Below are 21,989 nucleotides of genomic sequence, written 5' to 3'. Positions count from 1 at the left end.
TAGCTCCTGTACGTGTAAGGTTAGCTTTTGTATTTGAGTTCTTTCCAGTTTTTGAATGGATGCTTATATTGCAATGTATTTCCCCCTCAGGACTGCTTTTGCTGCATCCCAAAGATTTTGAACGGTTTTATCCTCATTCTCATTAGATTCCATGAATCTTTTTAATTCTTCCTTAATTTCCTGGTTGACCCTTTCATCTTTTAGCAGGATGGTCCTTAACCTCCACGTGTTTGAAGTCTTTCCAAACTTCTTGTTGTGATTTAGTTCTAATTTCAAGGCATTATGGTCTGAGAATATGCAGGAGACGATCTCAATCTTTTAGTATCGGTTCAGACTCGATTTGTGACCCAGTATGTGGTCTATTCTGGAGAAAGTTCCATGTGCACTTGAGAAGAATGTGTATTCAGTTGAGTTTGGATGTAAAGTTCTGTAAATATCTGTGAAATCCATGTGGTCCAGTGTGTCATTTAAAGCTCTCCTTTCTTTGGAGATGTTGTGCTTAGAAGACCTATTGAGTTTAGAAAGCACTAGATTGAAGTCACCAAGTATAAGTGTATTATTATCTAAGTATGTCTTAACTTTGGTTATTAATTGGTTTAAATATTTGGCAGCTCCCACATTCGGGGCATATATATTGAGGATTGTTAAGTCCTCTTGTTGGATAGAACCTTTAAGTATAATATAGTGTCCCTCTTCATCTGTCACTACAGTCTTCGGGGTAAATTTTAGTTATCTGATATAAGGATGGCTACCCCTGCTTTCTTTTGAGGACCATTCGAATGGTAAATGGTTCTCCAACCTTTTATTTTCAGGCTGTAGGTGTCCTTCTGTCTAAAATGAGTCTCTTGTAGACAGCAAATAGATGGGTCCTGCTTTTTTATCCAGTCTGAAACCCTGCGCCTTTTGATGGGGTCATTAAGCCTGTTCATGTTCAGAGTTACTATTGAGAGATATGAGTTTAGTGTCATCATGATATCTATTCAGTCCTTGTTTTTGTGGATTGTTCCACTGAACTTCTTCTTAAAGGGGAATTTTAAGAGTCCCCCTTAAAATTTCTTGCAGAGCTGGTTTGGAGGTCACATATTCTTTCAGTTCCTGCCTGTCTTGGAAGCTCTTTATCTCTCCTTCCATTTTGAATGAGAGCCTTGCTGGATAAAGTATTCTTGGTTGCATGTTCTTCTCATTGAGGACCCTGAATATATCCTGCCAGCCCTTTCTGGCCTGCCAGGTCTCTGTGGAGAGGTCTGCTGTTACCCTAATACTCCTCCCCATAAAAGTCAGGGATTTCATGTCTCTTGCTGTTTTAGGGATCTTCTCTTTATCTTTGGAATTTGCAAGCTTAAACTATTAAATGTCGAGGTGTTGAACGGTTTTATTGATTTTAGGGGGGGGGGTCTCTCTATTTCCTGGATCTGAATGCCTGTTTCCCTTCCCAGATTAGGAAAGTTTTCAGCTATGATTTGTTCAAATACATATTCTGGCACTCTGTCCCTTTCGGCGCCCTCGGGAACCCCAATTAAACGTAGGTTTTCTTCCTCAGGCTGTCGTTTATTTCCCTTAATCTATCCTCATGGTCTTTTAATTGTTTGTCTCTTTTTCCCTCAGTTTCCCTCTTTGCCATCAACTTGTCTTCTATGTCACTCACTCGTTCTTCCACCTCATTAACCCTCGTCATTGGGACTTCTAGTTTGGATTGCATCTCATTCAACTGATTTTTAATTTCTGCCTGATTGGATATAAATTCTGCAGTCATGAAGTCTCTTGAGTCCTTTATGCTTTTTTTCTAGAGCGGCGAGTAGCTTTATAATAGTGCTTCTGAATTGGCTTTCTGACATTGAATTGTAATCCAAATTTTGTAACTCTGTGGGAGAGAGGACTGTTTCTGATTCTTTCTTTTCTTTTTTTTTTTATGATAGTCACAGAGAGAGAGAGAGAGAGAGGCAGAGACACAGGCAGAGGGAGAAGCAGGCTCCATGCACTGGGAGCCCTACATGGGATTCGATCCCGGGTCTCCAGGATCACGCCCTGGGCCAAAGGCAGGCGCCAAACCACTGTGCCACCCAGGGATCCTGATTCTTTTTTTTGAGGTGAGGTTTTCCTTCTAGTCATTTTGCTCAGTGCAGAGTGGCTAAAAACAAGTTGTATTGGGAAAAGGAGAAAAGGAGAGGAGAGAAAGAAGGAAAGAAAAGAGAAAAAGAAAAAAGGAAAAAAAGAAATAAAGAGAAGAGAAAGAAACAAAGGGTGGGGGAAGCAAACAGAAATCAAAAATCAAAAAAAAAAACAAAAAACAAAAACCACGGGGATGTATCTTCTGTTTCTGTATACTTTAAGTCCCTTGACTTCCCTTGGAAATTGTCCGTCTAGCTTGTCTTCTGGGGTGGGGCCTGTTGTGCTGATTTTCAGGTGTGAGCACTTGGGGGAATTGCTGTGCCCCCTGCCTGGTGCAGGGCTCAGTGGAGGTCGTTTACCCGTGAGGCCTTAGGAGGAACAACCCCAGTGGTTGCCGCAGCTCTTGAAACCTGGATTCAGGGATCCCTGGGTGGCGCAGCGGTTTGGCGCCTGCCTTTGGCCCAGGGCGCAATCCTGGAGACCCGGGATCGAATCCCACGTCGTGCTCCCGGTGCATGGAGCCTGCTTCTCCCTCTGCCTGTGTCTCTGCCTCTTTCTCTCTCTGTGTGACTATCATAAATAAATAAAAATTAAAAAAAAAAAAAAAAGAAAAGAAACCTGGATTCAGCTTCCGCAGGAACTACTCCGTCTGCAGGGCCTGGAGGCTCCGGGGCGGGGCCGCTGATCTGCTCAGCTGGGGCAGGAGCGTCCTCGCTGTCCTGGGCCCTCCCGGCCTCTGCCTGTCCCGGGGGAGGCGGGATCCTGGGCTGTGTCCCGGCGCCCTGTGCTCCGGGGCCTGCGCTGTTGGATTCGCGCTCCCGCCCCGCAGCCCCCTCCGCGGAGCCGCGGCCCGCGCCCCTTTGAGCTGCTCCCGGAGCTGCACAGCCCCCTCCGCTCAGAGCCTCTTCCTCTGCCCGAGCCCCTGCGAGCTGCTCCCGGGCCGCGCAGCCCCCTCCGCAGAGCCGCCGCCCGACCCCTCCGAGCTGCTCCCAGGTCAATGTGTGCGCGCTGCAGCCCTTAGGGAGCTCGGCGCACTCTCCCGGGGCGCAGGTGCCTGTTAGTGTCCCCGGGAGCCCGAGGGCATCCCCGCCCTCCTGGGTCCTGCTCCAACTCCCTGCGAGCCCCTTTCCACCCGGGAAGGTCGGTGCAGCTCCTGCTTCTCCGGGACGGGGCTCTCCTGTCCTGGGGACACTCGCCCGGGGCCTCAGCCCGGCTCCTGGTGGGGCCCCTCCCCCTCGGAGGCCTTTTGTTTATTTATTTCCCCCCCCCCCCCCCGCCCCCGTCTTCCTACCTTGATAGAAGCGCGAACTCTTCTCACTGCAGCATTCCAGCTGTTGTCTCTTTAAATCTCAGGCCGAATTCGTAGATTTTCAGGATGATTTGAAGGTTATCTACGTAATTTGGTGGGGACAGGGGACTTGGGGACCCTACTCTTCCGCCGTCTTGTGTGTCCAACCCTAATTTCACTGAATTCTTAACTCTATGCAGTGGGATTATGATTATTGCTATTTTGCAGACAAAGAAACTGAAGCTCTAGGAGATTAACTTTTACAACATTGAATTGGAAGAGTCTCCATGCTCTGTGTCAAATGCCTGATACACACACACACACACACACACACACACACACACACACACTCCTCCTGATGTTTCTGCCAGGTAGGAGCTATTCCCTCCTTTCCTATTTCAAGATGAGAAAACAGGCTCAGAGGTGAAGTAACCTGTCACAGAAGCTGTGATGAGAATTCGAAGGCCTCCTTGTAATCTCCTGCTGGTTTTTGGCAGATCACTCTCCTCTTTCTGCTGTTTTTCCTTCTGCAGGAGAGATACTTAAGCAGCAAGTCTTTTTGCCCTTATTCAAGTCTGTCCAGGACAGACGAGGTAAAAAGAGAAACTTGTTTTCTCTTTCCTTTCACCTTCTCTTCCTCCTTCTTTCTCTCTTTTCCCTCTCCCTTCCTCCCTTCCTTCTTCCTCTTTCTTTCCTAACAACTTGTATCTGTGACAGTTTTCACATTGGCTAAAAGCTACCCTGATTCTAACCAGCACCAAATCTGGGACTTTGTGGAGGTTTAGATCTTGCCAAAATCCTTCGTGTTCTTGGAGTAGTTTATGGCAAGTGAATTACTGAAAATTTAATCTCTTAAAGTGAATTCCAGTATTTAAAGGAAAACTTCGGTGACATCTTTCATTGTATAGTCATCCTCTAATTCATCGTCCACGTAATATATATTTTTCCATTGCTGTGCTTGTGTTAACCATGGTACAGTTGCCCATTAGAAACACAGAGTCCGGAGCCTTCTCCTAGATTCACCAAATCAGAATTCCTTCGGATTTGACAAACTTCCCAGAGATCCCCAATGCTCACTGAAGTGGGAATAGATGTGCGGAGGCCTCTGACCAAGCTTGGTTCCTGTGGGCTCACAATAATGCTGGCTTTGTACCAGCACTGTCAGCCTCAGGGCCACCTGATCTTTGCCCTGCTTCTTGCCCCCAGCAGTCACCACAGGAAGTGGGATTTGCCGAATGCACTGCCCTTGGGGAAAGAGCCTAGGGCAGGCTCCTGTCTCCTCCCTCCTGCAGGAAGTGAGCAGCTGAAGGAATGCATCATCCTCTAAGCATTCTGATGTACAGGATCTGTACATAGTTCTTGGCAGCCCTGAGCCAACTTCTGAGAAGCCTCTTTGAGGAGGGGTGGGGAACCAACCCTTTTTCTAGGCTCTGGTTAAAACCAGTGCAAATAAACAAAAAGCAGCTGTTGACTCACAAAGTACTGCCTGCACTTAGGAAACATTATTTTGTCCCCAAACCAAGATCACTGTGAAGTTATTGACTTAAATCCAAATAGGGTCTTTGTAGCTTCTCCCTAGCTCTCTGCCCACACCCCACTCAGGCTGAAACTGGTCTGGGCTGCAACAGAGCCAAGTACAGATGTGGCCAATGTGCTGATTTGTAGTCTTTGGTGATTTCCATGGTGTGAATGCTCCTACCCAGGCTGATTTCCAGCCACCAGCACTTGAACAACTGGCTTGTAAGATTCCTGCGTATCTAACACTTGCTTTTCTGAGCTGGGGTGAGCTGGCTCCAGCAAGTGACAATCCTGAGCGTAAGATTTCATCAGCTTCAGTGGGTGCTTGTGCAGGGAGGGGCATGGCAAGGATGATAGGATGGACAAGGCAGGCTGGATGGTTAGCCCAGGCCTCTGAGGACAGGAAATCCCTGTTCTCACCACTGCTCAAGATCTCTACTTTGCTCCCTAGCATCTGAGAACAGCAACATGGCAGAGGGCTCAAGATTCTTCAGAGACCTCACGGTGCACTCAGGTTTGCCTTGCATAGAAAACCACTGCAGTGATGGCAAGAAAAAATGTGCAGAGGAAGTACAAAAGAACAGTTTCTGGGGTGCCTGGGTGGCTCAGTGGCTGAGCATCTGCTTTCAGCTCAGGGTGTGATTCCAGGGTCCTGGGATCGAGTCCCATGTCAGGCTCCCTGCATGGAGCCTGCTTCTCCCTCTGCCTGTGTCTCTACCTCTCTCTCTGTGTCTCTCATGAATAAATAAAATCTTGAAAAAAAAAGAGCAGTTTCTTTTTGGCTCTCTCTGCGACACCAGTGCTTCATGTGTGTGTTTCATGGGCAATGGGTAATGTGAACAATAAGTTTGCCTGTGGAACTGGGGGTCAGCCCAGCTCACGGGGAAGTTCTAAACCCATCCTTCCTTCCTCACCCTAGCTGGAATGGGAGATGGGCAAGACATACACATATCACCCTCTCCTGGTGTGAAGAAATCACAGAGTGGGTTCTCTAACCCAAAAGTTCTAGAATGAGTAGAAGGCCAAAGGCAGTAAACTCTTTATCATGTTGCAACATAGGACCATTCATTTAGCTACCAGAACCTCTCGTTTTCCCCATTGTCAGGTAGGACCTGTCAGGGATCTAAGGAGGGCTCTTCTGGCTGCCAGGAGCAGGAACTACTCACACTGGTCCAAATACCACAATGTGTTTATCATAAAGATGTAGGGATCACTTGGGATTCTATAACAGAGTATAAAGGTACATCCAAAAAATGAACTATTGGGACTTCATCAAGATAAGAAGCTTTTGCACAGCAAAGGATACAGTCAACAAAACTAAAAGACAACCACAGAATGGGAGAAGATATTTGCAAATGACGTATCAGATAAAGGGCTAGTTTCCAAGATCTATAAAGAACTTATTAAACTCAACACCAAAGAAACAAACAATCCAATCATGAAATGGGCAAAAGACATGAGAAATCTCACAGAGGAAGACATAGACATGGCCAACATGCACATGAGAAAATGCTCTGCATCACTTGCCATCAGGGAAATACAAATCAAAACCACAATGAGATACCACCTCACACCAGTGAGAATGGGGCAAATTAACAAGGCAGGAAACCACAAATGTTGGAGAGGATGCGGAGAAAAGGGAACCCTCTTCCACTGTTGGTGGGAATGTGAACTGGTGCAGCCACTCTGGAAAACTGTGTGGAGGTTCCTCAAAGAGTTAAAATAGAGCTGCCCTACGACCCAGCAATTGCAATGTTGGGGATTTACCCCAAAGATACAGATGCAATGAAACGCCGGGACACCTGCATCCCGATGTTTCTAGCAGCAATGGCCACGATAGCCAAACTGTGGAAGGAGCCTCGGTGTCCATCGAAAGATGAATGGATAAAGATGTGGTCTATGTATACAATGGAATATTCCTCAGCCATTAGAAATGACAAATACCCACCATTTGCTTCAACGTGGATGGAACTGGAGGGTATTATGCTGAGTGAAGTAAGTCAGTCGGAGAAGGACAAACATTATATGTTCTCATTCATGTGGGGAATATAAATAATAGTGAAAGGGAATATAAGGGAAGGGAGAAGAAATGTGTGGGAAATCTCAGAAAGGGAGACAGAACGTAAAGACTGCTAACTCTGGGAAACGAACTAGGGGTGGTAGAAGGGGAGGAGGGCGGGGGGTGGGAGTGATTGGGTGACGGGCACTGGGGGTTATTCTGTATGTTAGTAAATTGAACACCAATAAAAAATAAATTAAAAAAAATAAAAAAATAAAGGTACATCTAGGTGCTCCAGGAACATAAAAAGCTGTTCAAGATTGAGGCACCTTTTCTTTCTGGGTTCCATTTGGTCTTTTCTCTCTGTACTAATCTCCTCACTCTGGGGATAGGCTTCTTTGTATCTTTAAATGTGTACCTAGCACAACGTGGTCACGGGTCACAGCTCGACATCAAGTTGTCTCATCTTGTGCACTCATCTATAAGGGCAACTTCCTTTGCAAGTCAAATTTACAGGAGTGAAAATCTGATTGGCCTCCATCATTTGATTAAGCCAAGCTACCTCAGTCACAGGACATTGCATTATGACAACCCCTGACTTAGGTGTCTGCCCATATGTTGTTCTTTTGTTTTAGTTTTAAAGATTTATTTATTTATTTATTTGTGAGCGACACACAGAAAGAGAGGCAGAGACATAGAGGGAGAAGCAGACTCCCCTCAAGGAGCCCAATGCAGGACTCAATCCCAGGTCCCGGGATCATGACCTGAGCCAAAGGCAGATGCTCAACCACTGAGCCACCCAGGTGGGACCCATGCATGGTTTTTTGGCCATGACTGAAAAAGCAAGTGGGGAGAAACACATGATCCATAAGAATGTCCTTTATAAGGGCTATGGGCAGAAACCCAGGACAATAGATGCCATCCCAGGACTAGTAGGCCAAACACAATATTGGCTATGAAACCATGTAACAAACATCGAGATGATTTCTGAGGACAGGTGAATTTTACAGAGCACATTAATAAGTGTTGTTTTGTTTAATGGAAACAATCTTAAAAGGTATACATTCTTAGACCCATTTTAAAAGAGACAGAAACATATGCTCAGAGAGGATAAGGATGACCTCAAGGTCCCACAGTTGGGAAACAGCAGAACCAGACTTAATGTGAGGTCTTCTGACTCCAAGTCTTAATTAGGTCCTGGCTCATTTCTGAATCAACCACTCATATTGGCTGGGTGGATTTGATGATGTTCTAGGCCTAGCCAGGGTTACAGGTTCCCTGGTGGATGCAAGATTGATGACAAGTCACCCAAACCCATGGGACCCAAGAATGGGGGAGGGGTGGCTCCCCAGACAAAAAATGAGGTGCTGGTATCAGAATAAGGAGTAATGGCTGCCCAAGAGGAAAAATCAACAGCTATTCCTCTTACAGTGGGAAAAGTGAAAGGCATTTGAGACTGAGTTAACCTCAGTGGCACAAAGGAACAGTACCCTAGCACCTGGATGTAGACATAGTGGGTGATGAAGAGTTGGTGCCTCTAGGGCATGATGTTTTGTTTTGTTTTTTTTAGGCCATGAGAGCTTCTGAAGGTTTTCTGATCTGGAGGGTGCCATGGTAAAAATTTTGGAGGAGGAAAACAACCTACAAAATTTTCAAGTGTTATATAGGACAGTGAAAACATTATCTTCTGTGGGCCAGGAGTGGCTTCCTTGCCTGTGAAGGTTTTCCGTGAGATTTGTAATCACTTTGTCTGGAAGTCCCTGTGACGAGAAAACTGTGAGCACATCATGGAGAAAAAGCAGCAGCAGGGTATCTGATTAGATACACCACCCCTTTTCAGGGCCTCCAACTATGTAGACCCACCCCAAACGAAGGTGAAGGTCTGAACTCGGTGAAACTGGAGTTTCTCCGACTCACATTCATGGGATGGTTGAACAGGTCTGGGTGGGGCCCCAGGGTGTGTGAACACCTTTCTGAACTAAGGAGTACTTTATGCCCTCCACTTCCATATCATGATTAAGCATGATTTACTGCCATTTTTAAAACTGCAACTGAACTTGGTGGTGGTGGTGAGGGGGTCCTTCATGAGACTCCCAGGGTAAAATGTCTCAACACGAATGCACCACTGGGATGGGCCAAATCGTCAAGTAATGACTCGAAATGGCTGGGGTTGGACAAGTATCGTCAGAGGGCTCTGAATGACACTATTCTTCCCTGTTTTCATGAGATCCAGTCATGGCTTCTTCTGGTCCAGAATGGAGAACAAATGCTGGAATTTAAAAAAATAAGCTATGCTTGCTGAGTTCAGGAATCAAGGTAAACTCATTCCAAGATTCGTTAAATTAGAACAGTGTTTGCCCATTTTATATTGCAATTATTATTCCAGGTCTTCTGCTTGTTCTCTGAAGCGACTTTCCTAAAAGGTACACTACTAAAGATCTTAAGAACTACATACTTCTCACACAAAGCATGAGGGTCCTCTAAATAAAGACAAGTGGCAAACGGAGTTCATAGGAAGAAGTCATTGGAGAGTCAGGGGAATGGTACTTACCACGCTTCCCTGATATTTAGAATATCTGTGTGATGCTGCTGTGACCTGTATACCTTGCCCCAGGACAAAGTTCTGTCACTGTGGATTTAACTAGGCCTTGTGCCCATTCCTTAACCAACCAATCACCATGGCTGGTAGGATCTGATGATCTCATAGGCCAGAACAGGGCCACTGGTTCACTACTGGATCAAGGACTGATGCCAGGCCACCCAAATCCATGGAACCTAAACCCATGGTCCCCAAATGAAAACTGAGTTGCTGTTACCAGAAGGGCTATTGGATGCCAAAGAACAAGAGCAACAAATACTCCCTTGGGGTGAGGGAAGTAAAGGGTATTTGAGGGCTGGAGCTTCTGACACCTTCTCAACTTGGGACAGTGTGGGAGTTGAATGTAAGCTGTGTTACAGTTTGCTGGGGGTGAGTATCTACTCTGAATAAGTTACCCACTCTAATACTTGGCTTCCTCATCTACAGAAGAGTGTGACAACAGTACCTGTTTCACAGGATTGATGTGAAGATTAATAAGATGAGACTTACTCCATCACTGTTCTCTTGCCACTCAACAGCTCTACGCCCCTCACTGTGGGAGACCGGAGTGAGTCCCTTTCTGCCTCAGAGGAGGTCAGGTGCTTCCTGTGTCCTACAAGTGCTCACCGTTGTCTGCTTTGAGTTCTCTTGCTGTCTCCTCTAGCACTTAATTTTTAAAATCTCATAAAGTTCAAGAGAGGGCTAAAATGCCAAGAAGATTCTCTATTTTTAAAGCACTAGCAGATCACACTAGAAACACTTGCTCTCCCACAAAAAGACACATGCTCATGGGATTTCTCTGGCAATCCCTAAGAGTCTGAAGGTCTGTCGTCGGCAGCTGGACCAGGGTGGGGACTGGGACTGTTTTCAAATTGTTAAATCTTTAAAAATGCACGCATTACATATTTCCAGCCAACAAAACATGGTTGGATCTTCTGCAGGGCCTGCCTCCTAACAGTGTCCTTAAGGATGATGGAACCAGCCAAAGACTGCAGCTGGAGTCTGTGGGGCTGCCCAGACAACCAGGAGTGTCTGCCTACAGCTCCAGAAATGCGGAAACTATTCACCCAAAATGAGTGAGCAAAGGGCTCCTAGGAGAAAAGAAAGTTTTTAATCAAAACATATCTTACCCTTATTCTGGCCAGTAGGGAACCAAAGCTGAGTGTTTGCGGGAGACTGCTTGCCAGAGCTTTTTTGAAGGCTCACTGGTGAAAAGGATGTGATGAGGTTGTTGATGTTGGTTCTGAAGATGCTTAGGTGCAGGTTAGAAGAACCAAGTCAAAAATGGACGGATAAATTTCCATGCAATTAAAAAATGCTTACACATTTATGTAAAATCATGTGTGTCTGTATACCTATAAAGAAATCTTAAAACATTAAGAGCATATGGGCTCTGGAAGCATACAGACCTATCCTAAAATTTAAGTTTCACCACTTCCTAGCTTGTATGACCACCCTGATCTTGTTTCCTCATCCATCAAATTGGGGTATTTATGGTACTTCATTCATAAGTTTTGAGGATTCGGTGAGTTAATTCATTTATAATACTGTCTCGTGCGTAGTAAGACAGTACCACATATCAGCTGATATTGTTGGTCACTGTCGGGAGTGGGTGAGGGTGAACAGTGAAGTGTACAGTTTTCCAGGAAGCTCCTATCTCCTGGTGCTCCAATCCCATCAAACTCACCTCTATCTTTCTCTCCCCTTCCTGCCTTGGTCCTTGCTGCCCTTGAGCCTGGGATACTTCTCCAATGGTCTAGATGCCAAATTCCTCTCCACCTTTTGAGATCCCTCTCCACCTTTTGAGATCCCTCTCCAGTGTCACTTCTGTGAAGCTTTCCCTAGTACTCGCCTCCCAAACAGAGAGGACCTTCTTCCTCAGAGCCTGGAACTACCTGCTGCACACCGTGTAGTCACATCACATGGCAAACGTGGCTTCTCATACACTTGCTTGTCGCCGAGGCCAACTGTGATTTCTGAGGACAGAGATCATGTCTTATAAGTCTGGGTCTTAGGAGCTCCTGGTGCATAGAGATGGTCAAGAAGTATTTGCTGGATGGAAGCGCAAAAATGGACAGTGACTTCTCTGAAAAAAATGAGGCCAGCTGTTCTCCACTCTAAGGAAAAACAGAAAGGAAGTGGACATAAGCTGCATCATGGGAAACTACAGTTAGACACAAAGAATTCCCTTAGTGAGAGTGTTAGATGCCAGACCAAATGCCCATGGGACAGGATGGAATTTCCTGGAAAGGTCTTCAAAAAAGAATACTTTTTATTTTGGGGGTGACTCTGATGTGGCTTTGCTTGAAGGCAGGCCTGAAGCCTGGTATGAAGTTCATAAAACTACCCATGAGCAATTCATGTGATAGTGAAGGGTCTCTGGCTCTCGGTCAGCTGGTTATCCAGATGGCTTCTTGTAACCAGCACTAGGGAGCGGGATGGGAAAGAATGTGGCTGTTTGCCTGAATGGAGGGTGGGAAGTCCCCTTCCAATGAGCCGAAATCCCAGGACATGAGCGAACGGAGTAGCTTGCCAGGGGTCACAAAGTCACCTTGTGTTCAAGAACCCAAGTCTAATGAGACCCGATTTCTTTCTTTCAACAAGAACTGTAGAGTCCAACAGAAAGGAGGAACTACAGGGCAAAGCAGTACTCTTCCGAGTTTGGTCACTTGGTCAGCCTGCCCAGGACGGTTGGACACATGGGCCCTGGGCTGGGTGCTGGGCGGACATGGCTGAGCAAAACCTGGTGTCTGTCCTTAATGAGCTGTTAAGAAGAAGATGACACTAAACATTTTGTGATGAAAAATGAATTCATTATAGATAGGAAGTACTATGAAGGGGCAAAATTGTTTGAGAGGAGAAAAGCTAGGAAACGACAGGCTACCCTTTACTGCCATTCCTTTATCGCATTTAACACAGGCAAGGCAAGCTTCTTCACCGAAAAAGGTTCAGAAAAGGCAGAAAAGGTTCATTAAGAAAAAAAAAATCTTTCCAATAACTAACCAGAAAAACTACCAAGAGGACAGAGAGCCATAGTGTCAGAAAAAAAATTTAATTTGCTGGATGGCCCAAGACTTGGAGGCTAAGATAGGATTTTGTACCTAAAGCCCCACATGAATTCAAGTCTTGATTAATTTGCTGGTTGGCCTTGTGAAAGCTTATTAGCTACCTGGGTTTTAGCAAACAAGAGGCTGGGGCCTGCCTCATGGGGTCAATTAGTGAAGATGAGACAAACGGTGTGACAGGTGTTGCTAAGTGCTGTGGGATACAGTGGGCTGTGGTTTTGATCACTTCAAATTAAAACCTTCCTGCTTTGGTGCTGTCTGATAACTGAGTGTGCAGGGTGGCACTGTGAAGGATGTAGTGCTGGTTGGAATGCCCCTCCCTGCAGACAGTTATTTGCACCTTCCCAGGGAAGCGCCTCACACACCTACCACCCAGCAGTTACTGCAATGGTTAGAGGCTCCCTTGGGTGCCAAGCGGGGGGCGGGGGGGGCAGTCTGGCAATTCTGCCCAACCCAGCCTAGTCAATTAGTTGTAGCTTAGTTAGTGTTAGTAAAAGCAAGGCAAGACAATGACATTGGTGCCGTGAAACACCGGAGAAGGAATTAAAGCCCTAATTTAATTTCCGAGATATCAAATGTGTTTGGGGTCTAAGAAAATCGCTTATTTACCTAATTTCAAGTGTCAGTCAAGCCCATTTCTTTTTTTTTTTTTTTTTTAAAGATTTTATTTATTTATTCATGAGAGACACAGAGAGACAGAGGCAGAGATACAGGCAGAGGGAGAAGCAGGCTCCATGCAGGGAGCCCGATGTGGGACTCGATCCTGGATCTCCAGGATCACGCCCTGGGCTGAAGGCGGCGCTAAACCGCTGAGCCACCCAGGTGCCCCAGTCAAGCCCATTTCTAACCGAGGTGTTCTTATAACCAATCATGCAGCCAGAGCTAACAGGTGAAAAACACCAAACCAACCACAAGGTATGATGCAATTTGAGCTCTGCTGAGTGGCTACTAAAATCAAAATGAAAACTTTTGTGTTAAAAAGACACAAAAGGGCAAGTGATGGCAAACTCTGTTGGAAAGGCCAAGGACAAAGACATACACAGATACATACCATATATCTCATGGTATGTAGACATCAGATACATATGTGTGCCACTCAGAAGGTCTCACCTAGTTGCCATGTGACCTCATGCATGTAGTGGGCTTCAGACGCTTGGAGAATATTCCAGGGTAGGCATAAGCTCGGTGATGGCATGAGTGCTGCAAGTCTGTTCTGTTCACAGGGGTAAGCCAATGCCTTCTTAAGTGACAAATGAGCACTGTGTAAGCAGTTCACGTGTGACCCACACATTCAAGTGGGCACCCCCCTCAAGCCCAGGCATTTAGGGGAGCCTCACTCTCCTCCTCCTCTGCCAGAGCCTCCCCTTGCCCCCTCCTTCTGAGCCCTCTGTGCTTGCCACAGAAGCCAGGAGCCAGTTATCAACCTGGGTCCTGGGCTGCAACTCTGAATATGTCTGGAAGGGACATGATGAATGAGAAGACTTAGTAACAGGAACTGGCCTGGGACCCTGTTACAAGTTCTAAACAAATGATGTACAAACCTGTGGCACACACCCAGCTGTGTGATGGGACTGTTGTGGCTCTTTGATTATCCCACATGTGTTAATAAAATTCCATAAAGGAGTTGATTCAAAAATCAAATGCAGAAGAATCAAAACAATTACATCTTCCGGAAGATAAAGTCAGAAACATTAAGTAGAATGGGGCTTCTTGAGGCTTGTTTGACATGCTTGATAGCTCCTCAAGTTGACGAACATTAGACCTTTCCTAAAGAAAAGCAAAGCTATCCACAGCAGGTCAAAAATCAGCACTGCAGTTGTTACCAGCAACCACAGGAGTCCAGACCTGGGACCTGGGAGCATGTCTTTAGACTCTTATTTGAAGAAATATAGAAATATGCATCATGTCAAAACCTTATCAGAAACTCAAGAAACAAACGTGCCACCAAATGGAAAAGTCATTTAATTCAAAAGTCATACTTCCACTCGTTTCATAAGGATTGTCACATAAACCAAGCAAATGAAAGAAAGCCAAGTTTTAGAGGCCACTCAACAGAAATGGTATTTTCCTTATAGGTATGTTTAGTGACACAAAAGCACATTTTTTTTTAATTTTAATTTTTTTAAAGTCTCAACATGGCAAGACTATTTTACTAAAAACAGGGAAAAAGTTCTATTCTAGTCACAAATTATTTTTTAATTACAGAATTGGATTCCACACACCAGTCAATATTCAATACTGAAGTTTAAAACAGTGCATAATTTATGGTTTTTAAAAAATTAAAGTGCCATTTTGAGTACTTTATTGATAATATATCACACAGCACTTTTACAGTATACTCAAAGCCTAAATTAGGAGTTAAACATGCAAATATTTTCTTCTCCAAAATAGGGACAGAATGTCTTTTAGAGTGCTTGTGACCACTAGCCTCGTAGTCGCTACTAAAGGTTTAGGAGTTTGATGTTTCTCAACACGACTTTTAATAAGTTAATAAGGAATACAGCTGTAGATAGTAACAGTATGATAAATACATTTTAAAATGGCACTTAATTTACATCTTTTGATCATTTTGATAGTCAATCAACAGCTTCTTGTTTCTCTAACTTCTAAATCTTAAAGGCTGCAAAGGCTCAGCAGCTGCCAACTTCTGTGGGTCTCTATATAAGAGTCTGTATCTTTACACATGTAGATGTGTGCTTCACATACACATACACAAACACACACTAATACACAGATACTTTAGAATCATCAGATGAACCTCTTCCCACAGGTACAAGGGTGATCCCGGCACCTGGATTCCCAGGGTAGTTGCTGATAGGGGTCTGTTGGGACAACTCTGTAGAAATGGCACATGCAGAATGTCTTGACCTCTCCAGGACCACTCCAGGTAAATCTGACATGGTGATTACTGACATTCTGGTTCTGATCACACTCAAAACAATTTTCATGTCATAGTAACTGCTACTCTTATATGGGTCTAGGACTGTGCCAAGTCTTTGCTCGCTACAGCATTCCGCCTTGAAGGATGTTTCAATCTTGTAAAGTCCTGTAAAAACTTTTGTAAAAATACTAGTTGTGAACTTTTTCTGTGTGACTGATTTTCCTGTTAAGAACTATATTCGTCCCTCTTAAAAAGACAACCCCAGTTGTTCGGTGTGGTTCACCCGTCTCTTCCCTCTACTCCTAGCACTGCTACACATCCAATACTTTTCACCCCCCAATACAAGGGCTTCCAAAAGACGACCACATTTCAGCAAGGGCTGGTGGCTCTGAATGACATCTGGATTCTCTGTATGGTCTCTCCCTCTACTTTGTGAAGTTCTTTAGTTAGACGAGTACTGTAGGCGATGAAAGGAAAAAAGCTAATTATTACTTGTTGGAGTCTTGTCTCAGGCATGCTGTAGGATTGTGCAAGGATCATTGCTCTACTGTTGTCATTTTGATGCTACAATTACAGAGAAGTGGTTCAGCACCCAGCCGAGCAGCGTGGTTGCCAGACACATCTGAACACGAGATAAATTTTTTAAACGCCAGCTAAGGGTGTGTGAGAGGACACCCAGTTGACTTAAAAGACATGTGGGGCAGGGTTGTCTAGGTAATTGATTACTGTCAAGTTTTCCAGAGATGATAGATAACTCTGGGGATAGAATACTAGGACATTCCTTCTAAAGTCAGGTAGCTATTTGGTTTCTTCCAGGCTGGCTATCTACTTTGGTAATATGGTTGCTCATAAAACATTCTGTACTAGGGCAAACTATAAGTGCCACCATGGTGGCCACTCTTGTATCCGGGACTCCTGTGTCTATAAAACTGTTGGTCCAGACTTGCTTTTGGAAACAGAAGCCAGAGGATGAAAGGTGCCAATGAACAGGTATGAATAGGAGATCTCATTACCTTTAGTTGATTATTTGTCTCCCTACCCTTTAACCACGGATGCCTCTGCAGTCTCTGTAGCTCAAGACAGAACCTCTGGGGTGACTGAGCTTGCTGTTGTCAGGAGAGAAGGACTTCCCTCTGAGCTATAGGCATGGCACACATAGCCATGGAGTCCTGGAAATGCCTGAAATGTTCTTGTCACTAGCATGGCTCTGTCCTGATAAAGCCAATCTGCCAATACTCAATTGCTTATTCTTTTTTCCTCTTTGCCTCTCCGTCCAAAAAAGGACTCAGCAAAAGGAGCCGAACTAGAATTACATTAAAAAAGACAGTTTGGTCTGACAGAAGTAAACACGTATTGGCTGTAGAAATATTAAAACACTAAGCAAGAAACTGGCTCCAAATTGTAGGATACTAAGGAAGGCTGTGCTATACACGGTCCATCCCTACACACTGATTTTTGAAAACAGAAGAGAGTATCATCAGTCTTGAGCAGTTTACTTGCTTGGGGGCAGGGGTTTGAAGTTATCTTTCACAGCATGGAATTCTATAGCTATGGAATCCTTTGAGTACCTGAAGGAGGAATGAGAGATGATCATAATGCCCAAGATAAAGATTCAGACCCTGAGTGCATGATCCCAGGGCCCTACAAGAGAAACACAAGGTTCCTAGGAAAGCTCAGGGATCTTGGTCCATAGTCTTCTATTCTGACACCTAGTCCATTCTCCTAATTTGCCCTAAAGTTCCCTATGCAAGCAGAATTAGGGGTGGGGAACATAGATGGTAGACAGGGTAAAACCTATTGTTAGTCTTCAAATTCCTTCCCTTTGTTGACTCACATCCTTCATGGTTTCTCCAGTTCTGCAGCAAATGATGAGGAGGTGAGCCTGGCTGGGAAAAGGAAGCAGAGCAGCCATCTGTCACAGGCCCAGCATGGCCACAGGGAAGCTGGGAAGGGGTCTACTACCTAAAAATTCACGTTGGCAGCAGCTCTCTTTCCCTCTGGCTTCAAATCAGGGCCAATTGAGGAGGGAGGGACAGGCTTCCAAGTGGTCAAGCTGGGGCTAAGTGCCGATAGCTATGCTTCAGGGAGGAGCTCGCAAAATGCGGGCCTGGGCCTTCTGCTCCTCCACATTAGCTCTACTCAAGGTACCAGCAAGGCAGGTGACAATTTAAAATGTCATATGTGTTAAAACAACAACAATAACATGTGGAGTTCTTGCCATTTAGAAAGCACGGTGCCACAGAGCATGCTTGTCACCTCGAGCCTCACTGAACAGGTTCCGAAGCTGTTCAAAGTCTACAGGGAGTAAGTGTAGCTGGTTTGTGTGTTCTCTTCCTTCTTGGATTCTCAGTAACAGCTTTCCTGGGTCCTATCTTGGTCTTGTTCAGTCTTAATTCTCATTCCCTGAATTGGTAGTGGTAGTGTCCTGCTTGCTGCTGGTTAAACTGCATAACAGCTGTGTAATCCTTGAGCTGATGAACCGAATCACAACAGCAAACTCCTTTAAATTTAAAACCATCTATAAGGCTCTAACAGCACAACCTACATCCCTCTTTGGAGTTTTATTTTGGGGTTATAGGAAATTTGAGATGAACAAGAAGGGAAATATTTAGGGAAAGAACAAGCAGCAGCATACCAAGGACCCCAAATCCTAAGAAGCCAGTTTTTTTCTAGAACTTATACACACACAACATTTACAAAATAGCTTGGCCTCAAGTATACAGCCTTAGAAGATGCGCAGAGGAGTGAGATAGAAGAACATGCAACTATCCCATTGTCTTCTGTCCTGACATCTTGGGGTACCAAGAAATACACCTGAGAAGAAAAATGAAAAAAAAAATCTAACTCCTGGCCCCACCTATGTGAATCCTGAGCTTCTTACTACTGAGCAAGAGTTCTTTGAAAAATTCATTGCCTGAAAATGCTTTCTTTCTTCAAATTCAAAGCCCAAGAAAAGCTAAAAAACACATGTGGATAAAGAAGACTGAAGACCATCAGTGTGTCATGTCCACCCATGAGAGCCAGCAGAGAGTGTGTAGAAATGTGTCTTCCTTCCTCCAGGCCAGAGAGGGGATGACCTTGACTGTTCAACCTGCCTCCTTTCTGTCTCCCTCTTAAACACACCTACTCAACAATCAAAGCTTAAATGTATGGAGCAACTAGCTTAAAGATTATCAAATATAAAACTTTGCTATACAATATTTCAAATCACTCTATTTACAAGTTTATCTTTTCAAAAAAAAAAAAGTACAAGATACAGTAATTCAACACAATTCAAGTTTTTCTTTTCTTCTTTAAACTTCCCTAAAGAGGAATTCCAGAAGCAGGAAATACTCTGGAGCGACCCTGCCATCCTGAGAGGCTCTTGGGGAGCTTGACAGTCCATCATTTTGGAGTCTGTCTGCCCAGAGTCACTCTTGCAAGGACATTTGAATGTGGAAGATACTGGGAACTCTGTTCCTCTGAAGGTCAAGTGCATGTGAAATGTCCAGGCCCAACTTCCCCATACCTGGTGGTCTTCTGTAAGACCCAGCCCCTTCTGGACCAGGAAATTCTCTTTCTCAGAAGGTACTCATTCCACCTTCCATGCCCCAACCTTTTGGTGTTCTCCTGAATCATAATGGCTTACAATATTAGTCTTGTGCCTCAAAAGCCTGAGAAACAATTCCAATTCCCTTTTTCTGAGTGGCAGTGAACATATATGTCCTTTAAAACTACAGGCCATAGGGTTAGCCTGGGAATCATCCTTGAAAGCCACCAGGGCACTAGTGCTCAGCAGCCCAGCACACTGCCAATGGGGCTGGTCAGTGAGGGGCTCGAGGCAGGCAGGGACAGGGAAGGGGCATGGAATGAGAGACCATGAGTGAGCAAGTCACCCACGGGGAGGCAGCGTACTGAACAAACACCATTGCATAAAGAACAGAAATACTAAGCCTGTATGTAATTTAATCTCAAGAGGTTACTAGAGTTTGCTCCAAATATATCCTGATGCTGCTGAAATTCATCAGAAAGGGAACAGTTTCCAGCCGCTATTCTGTTGGCCCCAAGCAGACCACTTTCATTCCTTGACTTTCTGCTTCAGGTTTTTGGAAAATCATTAAAAAAATGACCAAAAAGGGGGGAGAAAAAATATGTCATGCAGAAAGACTGTTATTTTTTTGGTTTGGTTTCAGAGTAGGTTGGGTTGCCGTGGTTACGAGGTGATGGCAGCCCTCAGTGGCAGAGAAGTTCCTAGCTTGGGAGGGGGAATGTGGGGTGTGTGTGTTCTCTTGCACGAGAGGATGGAGCTGAATTCTGCTGATGCTTGGCCAAGGCTGCTAGGAGATGGTGAGAGATTGCATCTTATGTAAACAGTGCCATAACCCCTCTTCCTCCTGCATGCAAACAGACAGACCCAGTTGCCTATGTAGCACTGAGGGTCTCAAGTATTTAGAAATGGGGTAGAGAGAGTATCTACTGTAAACAGAAGCAATGGGCCCAGCCTCAGAGCCAATGCCCAGCCTACCTTGTTACAACTTATCTCCTCTTGTGTTAGACTACACTGCATGCTCTTGAGGACTACTTACATCTTTCTTACTTCCTTTTTTGGAAGGTTGGGGTTTGGATGACTGCTGAAACAAAATGAATGCTCCCTATTTCGGGCGTTAAATGAGAGGAATGGCTTTGCAAGCCTTTCCTTTGGTTATCAAAATCAAATGGCTTCCACTGCTGATTCACTTCTGTTCCTTGCAGCATCACCACATGCCAGCTGACATGATCATGGGGTTGGGTCAGAGTTCATAGAAACATTTGTGTTGACAGGTGGTAACACAGTCAGTCACCCTGCATTTCTCAGTGGCGAAGAGAAATGGCCTACAACACTGGAATCAGCAGTTGTCATGGATACCATGGAAAGCTCAGCAGGTCTGCTGGGGCCCACAGTTAGAGGAACTCCACGTAGTTCTCAGGTATGAGGCCAGTCTTTCCGTTCAGAGTTCCCTCCAACCAGCCGGGCTCCTGAGATGGATGAACTGTGCAGGAAGAGGGGAGAGAGAGCAAGTAAAGAAGATGTTACAGATAGGGCAGGTGACAGATATATATGAGAGAGAGAGAGAGAGAGAGAGAAAAAACAAATACAAATCAGTGCAATCGCTTGTTATATTACACATTTCTAGGACTTATTTAAACCAGGGGTTCTTAACTTTTTGTGGGACATAACCTTTGTAATGAAGGTTATTCCAAATGTTCTTTTAACACAAAAAGAAACAGAGATGGTCAGAGTTTTGCACAGAATTTTAGGAGTTTCCTAGACTTTCTGAAGTTAATTGGTTTAAACTATAAAGGAGTGACAGATTTCTACTTTTTAGGTTAGAAGTCAGTTACATTGCTCCATCCATAAATTTATCTAACCATCCATCCATCCACCTATCCATCCATCCATCCATCCACCCATCCATCCTCCCTCCAATCCATCCATGGTACACATCTACCTAACCCAGTACTGCCTATCTACTGAGTAGAGTACCCATGGAGGAATGCTAAGAGCTAGTCTTTAAAGATACTTAGCATGCATTTTGCTAATCTAATTAGGCATTTCACTTTCCTTTAAATCCTTAACCTCTGTTCATGTCTTTTGCCCATTTCATGATTGGATTGTTTGTTTCTTTGGTGTTGAGTTTAATAAGTTCTTTATAGATCTTGGAAACTAGCCCTTTATCTGATATGTCATTTGCAAATATCTTCTCCCATTCTGTAGGTTGTCTTTGAGTTTTGTTGACTGTATCCTTTGCTGTGCAAAAGCTTCTTATCTTGATGAAGTCCCAATAGTTCATTTTTGCTTTTGTTTCTTTTGCCTTCGTGGAAGACATAGACATGGCCAACATGCATATGAGAAAATGCTCTGCATCACTTGCCATCAGGGAAATACAAATCAAAACTACAATGAGATACCACCTCACACCAGTGAGAATGGGGAAAATTAACAAGGCAGGAAACCACAAATGTTGGAGAGGATGCGGAGAAAAGGGAACCCTCTTACACTGTTGGTGGGAATGTGAACTGGTGCAGCCACTCTGGAAAACTGTGTGGAGGTTCCTCAAAGAGTTAAAAATAGACCTGCCCTACGACCCAGCAATTGCACTGTTGGGGATTTACCCCAAAGATACAAATGCAATGAAACGCCGGGACACCTGCACCCCGATGTTTCTAGCAGCAATGGCCACGATAGCCAAACTGTGGAAGGAGCCTCGGTGTCCAACGAAAGATGAATGGATAAAGAAGATGTGGTTTATGTATACAATGGAATATTACTCAGCTATTAGAAATGACAAATACCCACCATTTGCTTCAACGTGGATGGAACTGGAGGGTATTATGCTGAGTGAAGTAAGTCAGTCGGAGAAGGACAAACATTATATGTTCTCATTCATGTGGGGAATATAAATAATAGTGAAAGGGAAAATAAGGGAAGGGAGAAGAAATGTGTGGGAACTATCAGAAAGGGAGACAGAACGTAAAGACTGCTAACTCTGGGAAACGAACTAGGGGTGGTAGAAGGGGAGGAGGGCGGGGGG

At 44.7% G+C, this 21,989-nt stretch overlaps 1 protein-coding gene across 10 annotated transcripts in view; it reads right to left on the bottom strand.

Moving 5' to 3' along the window:
* Positions 1-14,496: 14,496 nt before the first annotated feature.
* ARHGAP26 (Rho GTPase activating protein 26) overlaps positions 14,497-21,989 on the bottom strand; it is a 419,259-nt gene continuing 411,766 nt past the window's right edge. For 7 of the 10 annotated variants that reach the window (XM_038530483.1, XM_038530485.1, XM_038530487.1 and 4 more), the window contains one exon: positions 14,497-20,447. In XM_038530483.1, coding sequence (XP_038386411.1) covers positions 20,359-20,447 — 89 coding nt within the window. In that variant the 3' untranslated portion in view covers positions 14,497-20,358. The remainder of the gene's footprint in view (positions 20,448-21,989) is intronic. The other 3 variants (XR_005355484.1, XR_005355486.1, XR_005355485.1) reach the window with 2 other exon arrangements.

The sequence above is a fragment of the Canis lupus genome, chromosome 2 (genome assembly GCF_011100685.1).
Source record: "Canis lupus familiaris isolate Mischka breed German Shepherd chromosome 2, alternate assembly UU_Cfam_GSD_1.0, whole genome shotgun sequence".
In the NCBI taxonomy this organism is placed as follows: Eukaryota; Metazoa; Chordata; class Mammalia; order Carnivora; family Canidae; genus Canis; species Canis lupus.
The sequence above is the reverse complement of the archived record's forward strand: the minus strand, read 5'-3'. Positions and strand labels throughout refer to the sequence as shown.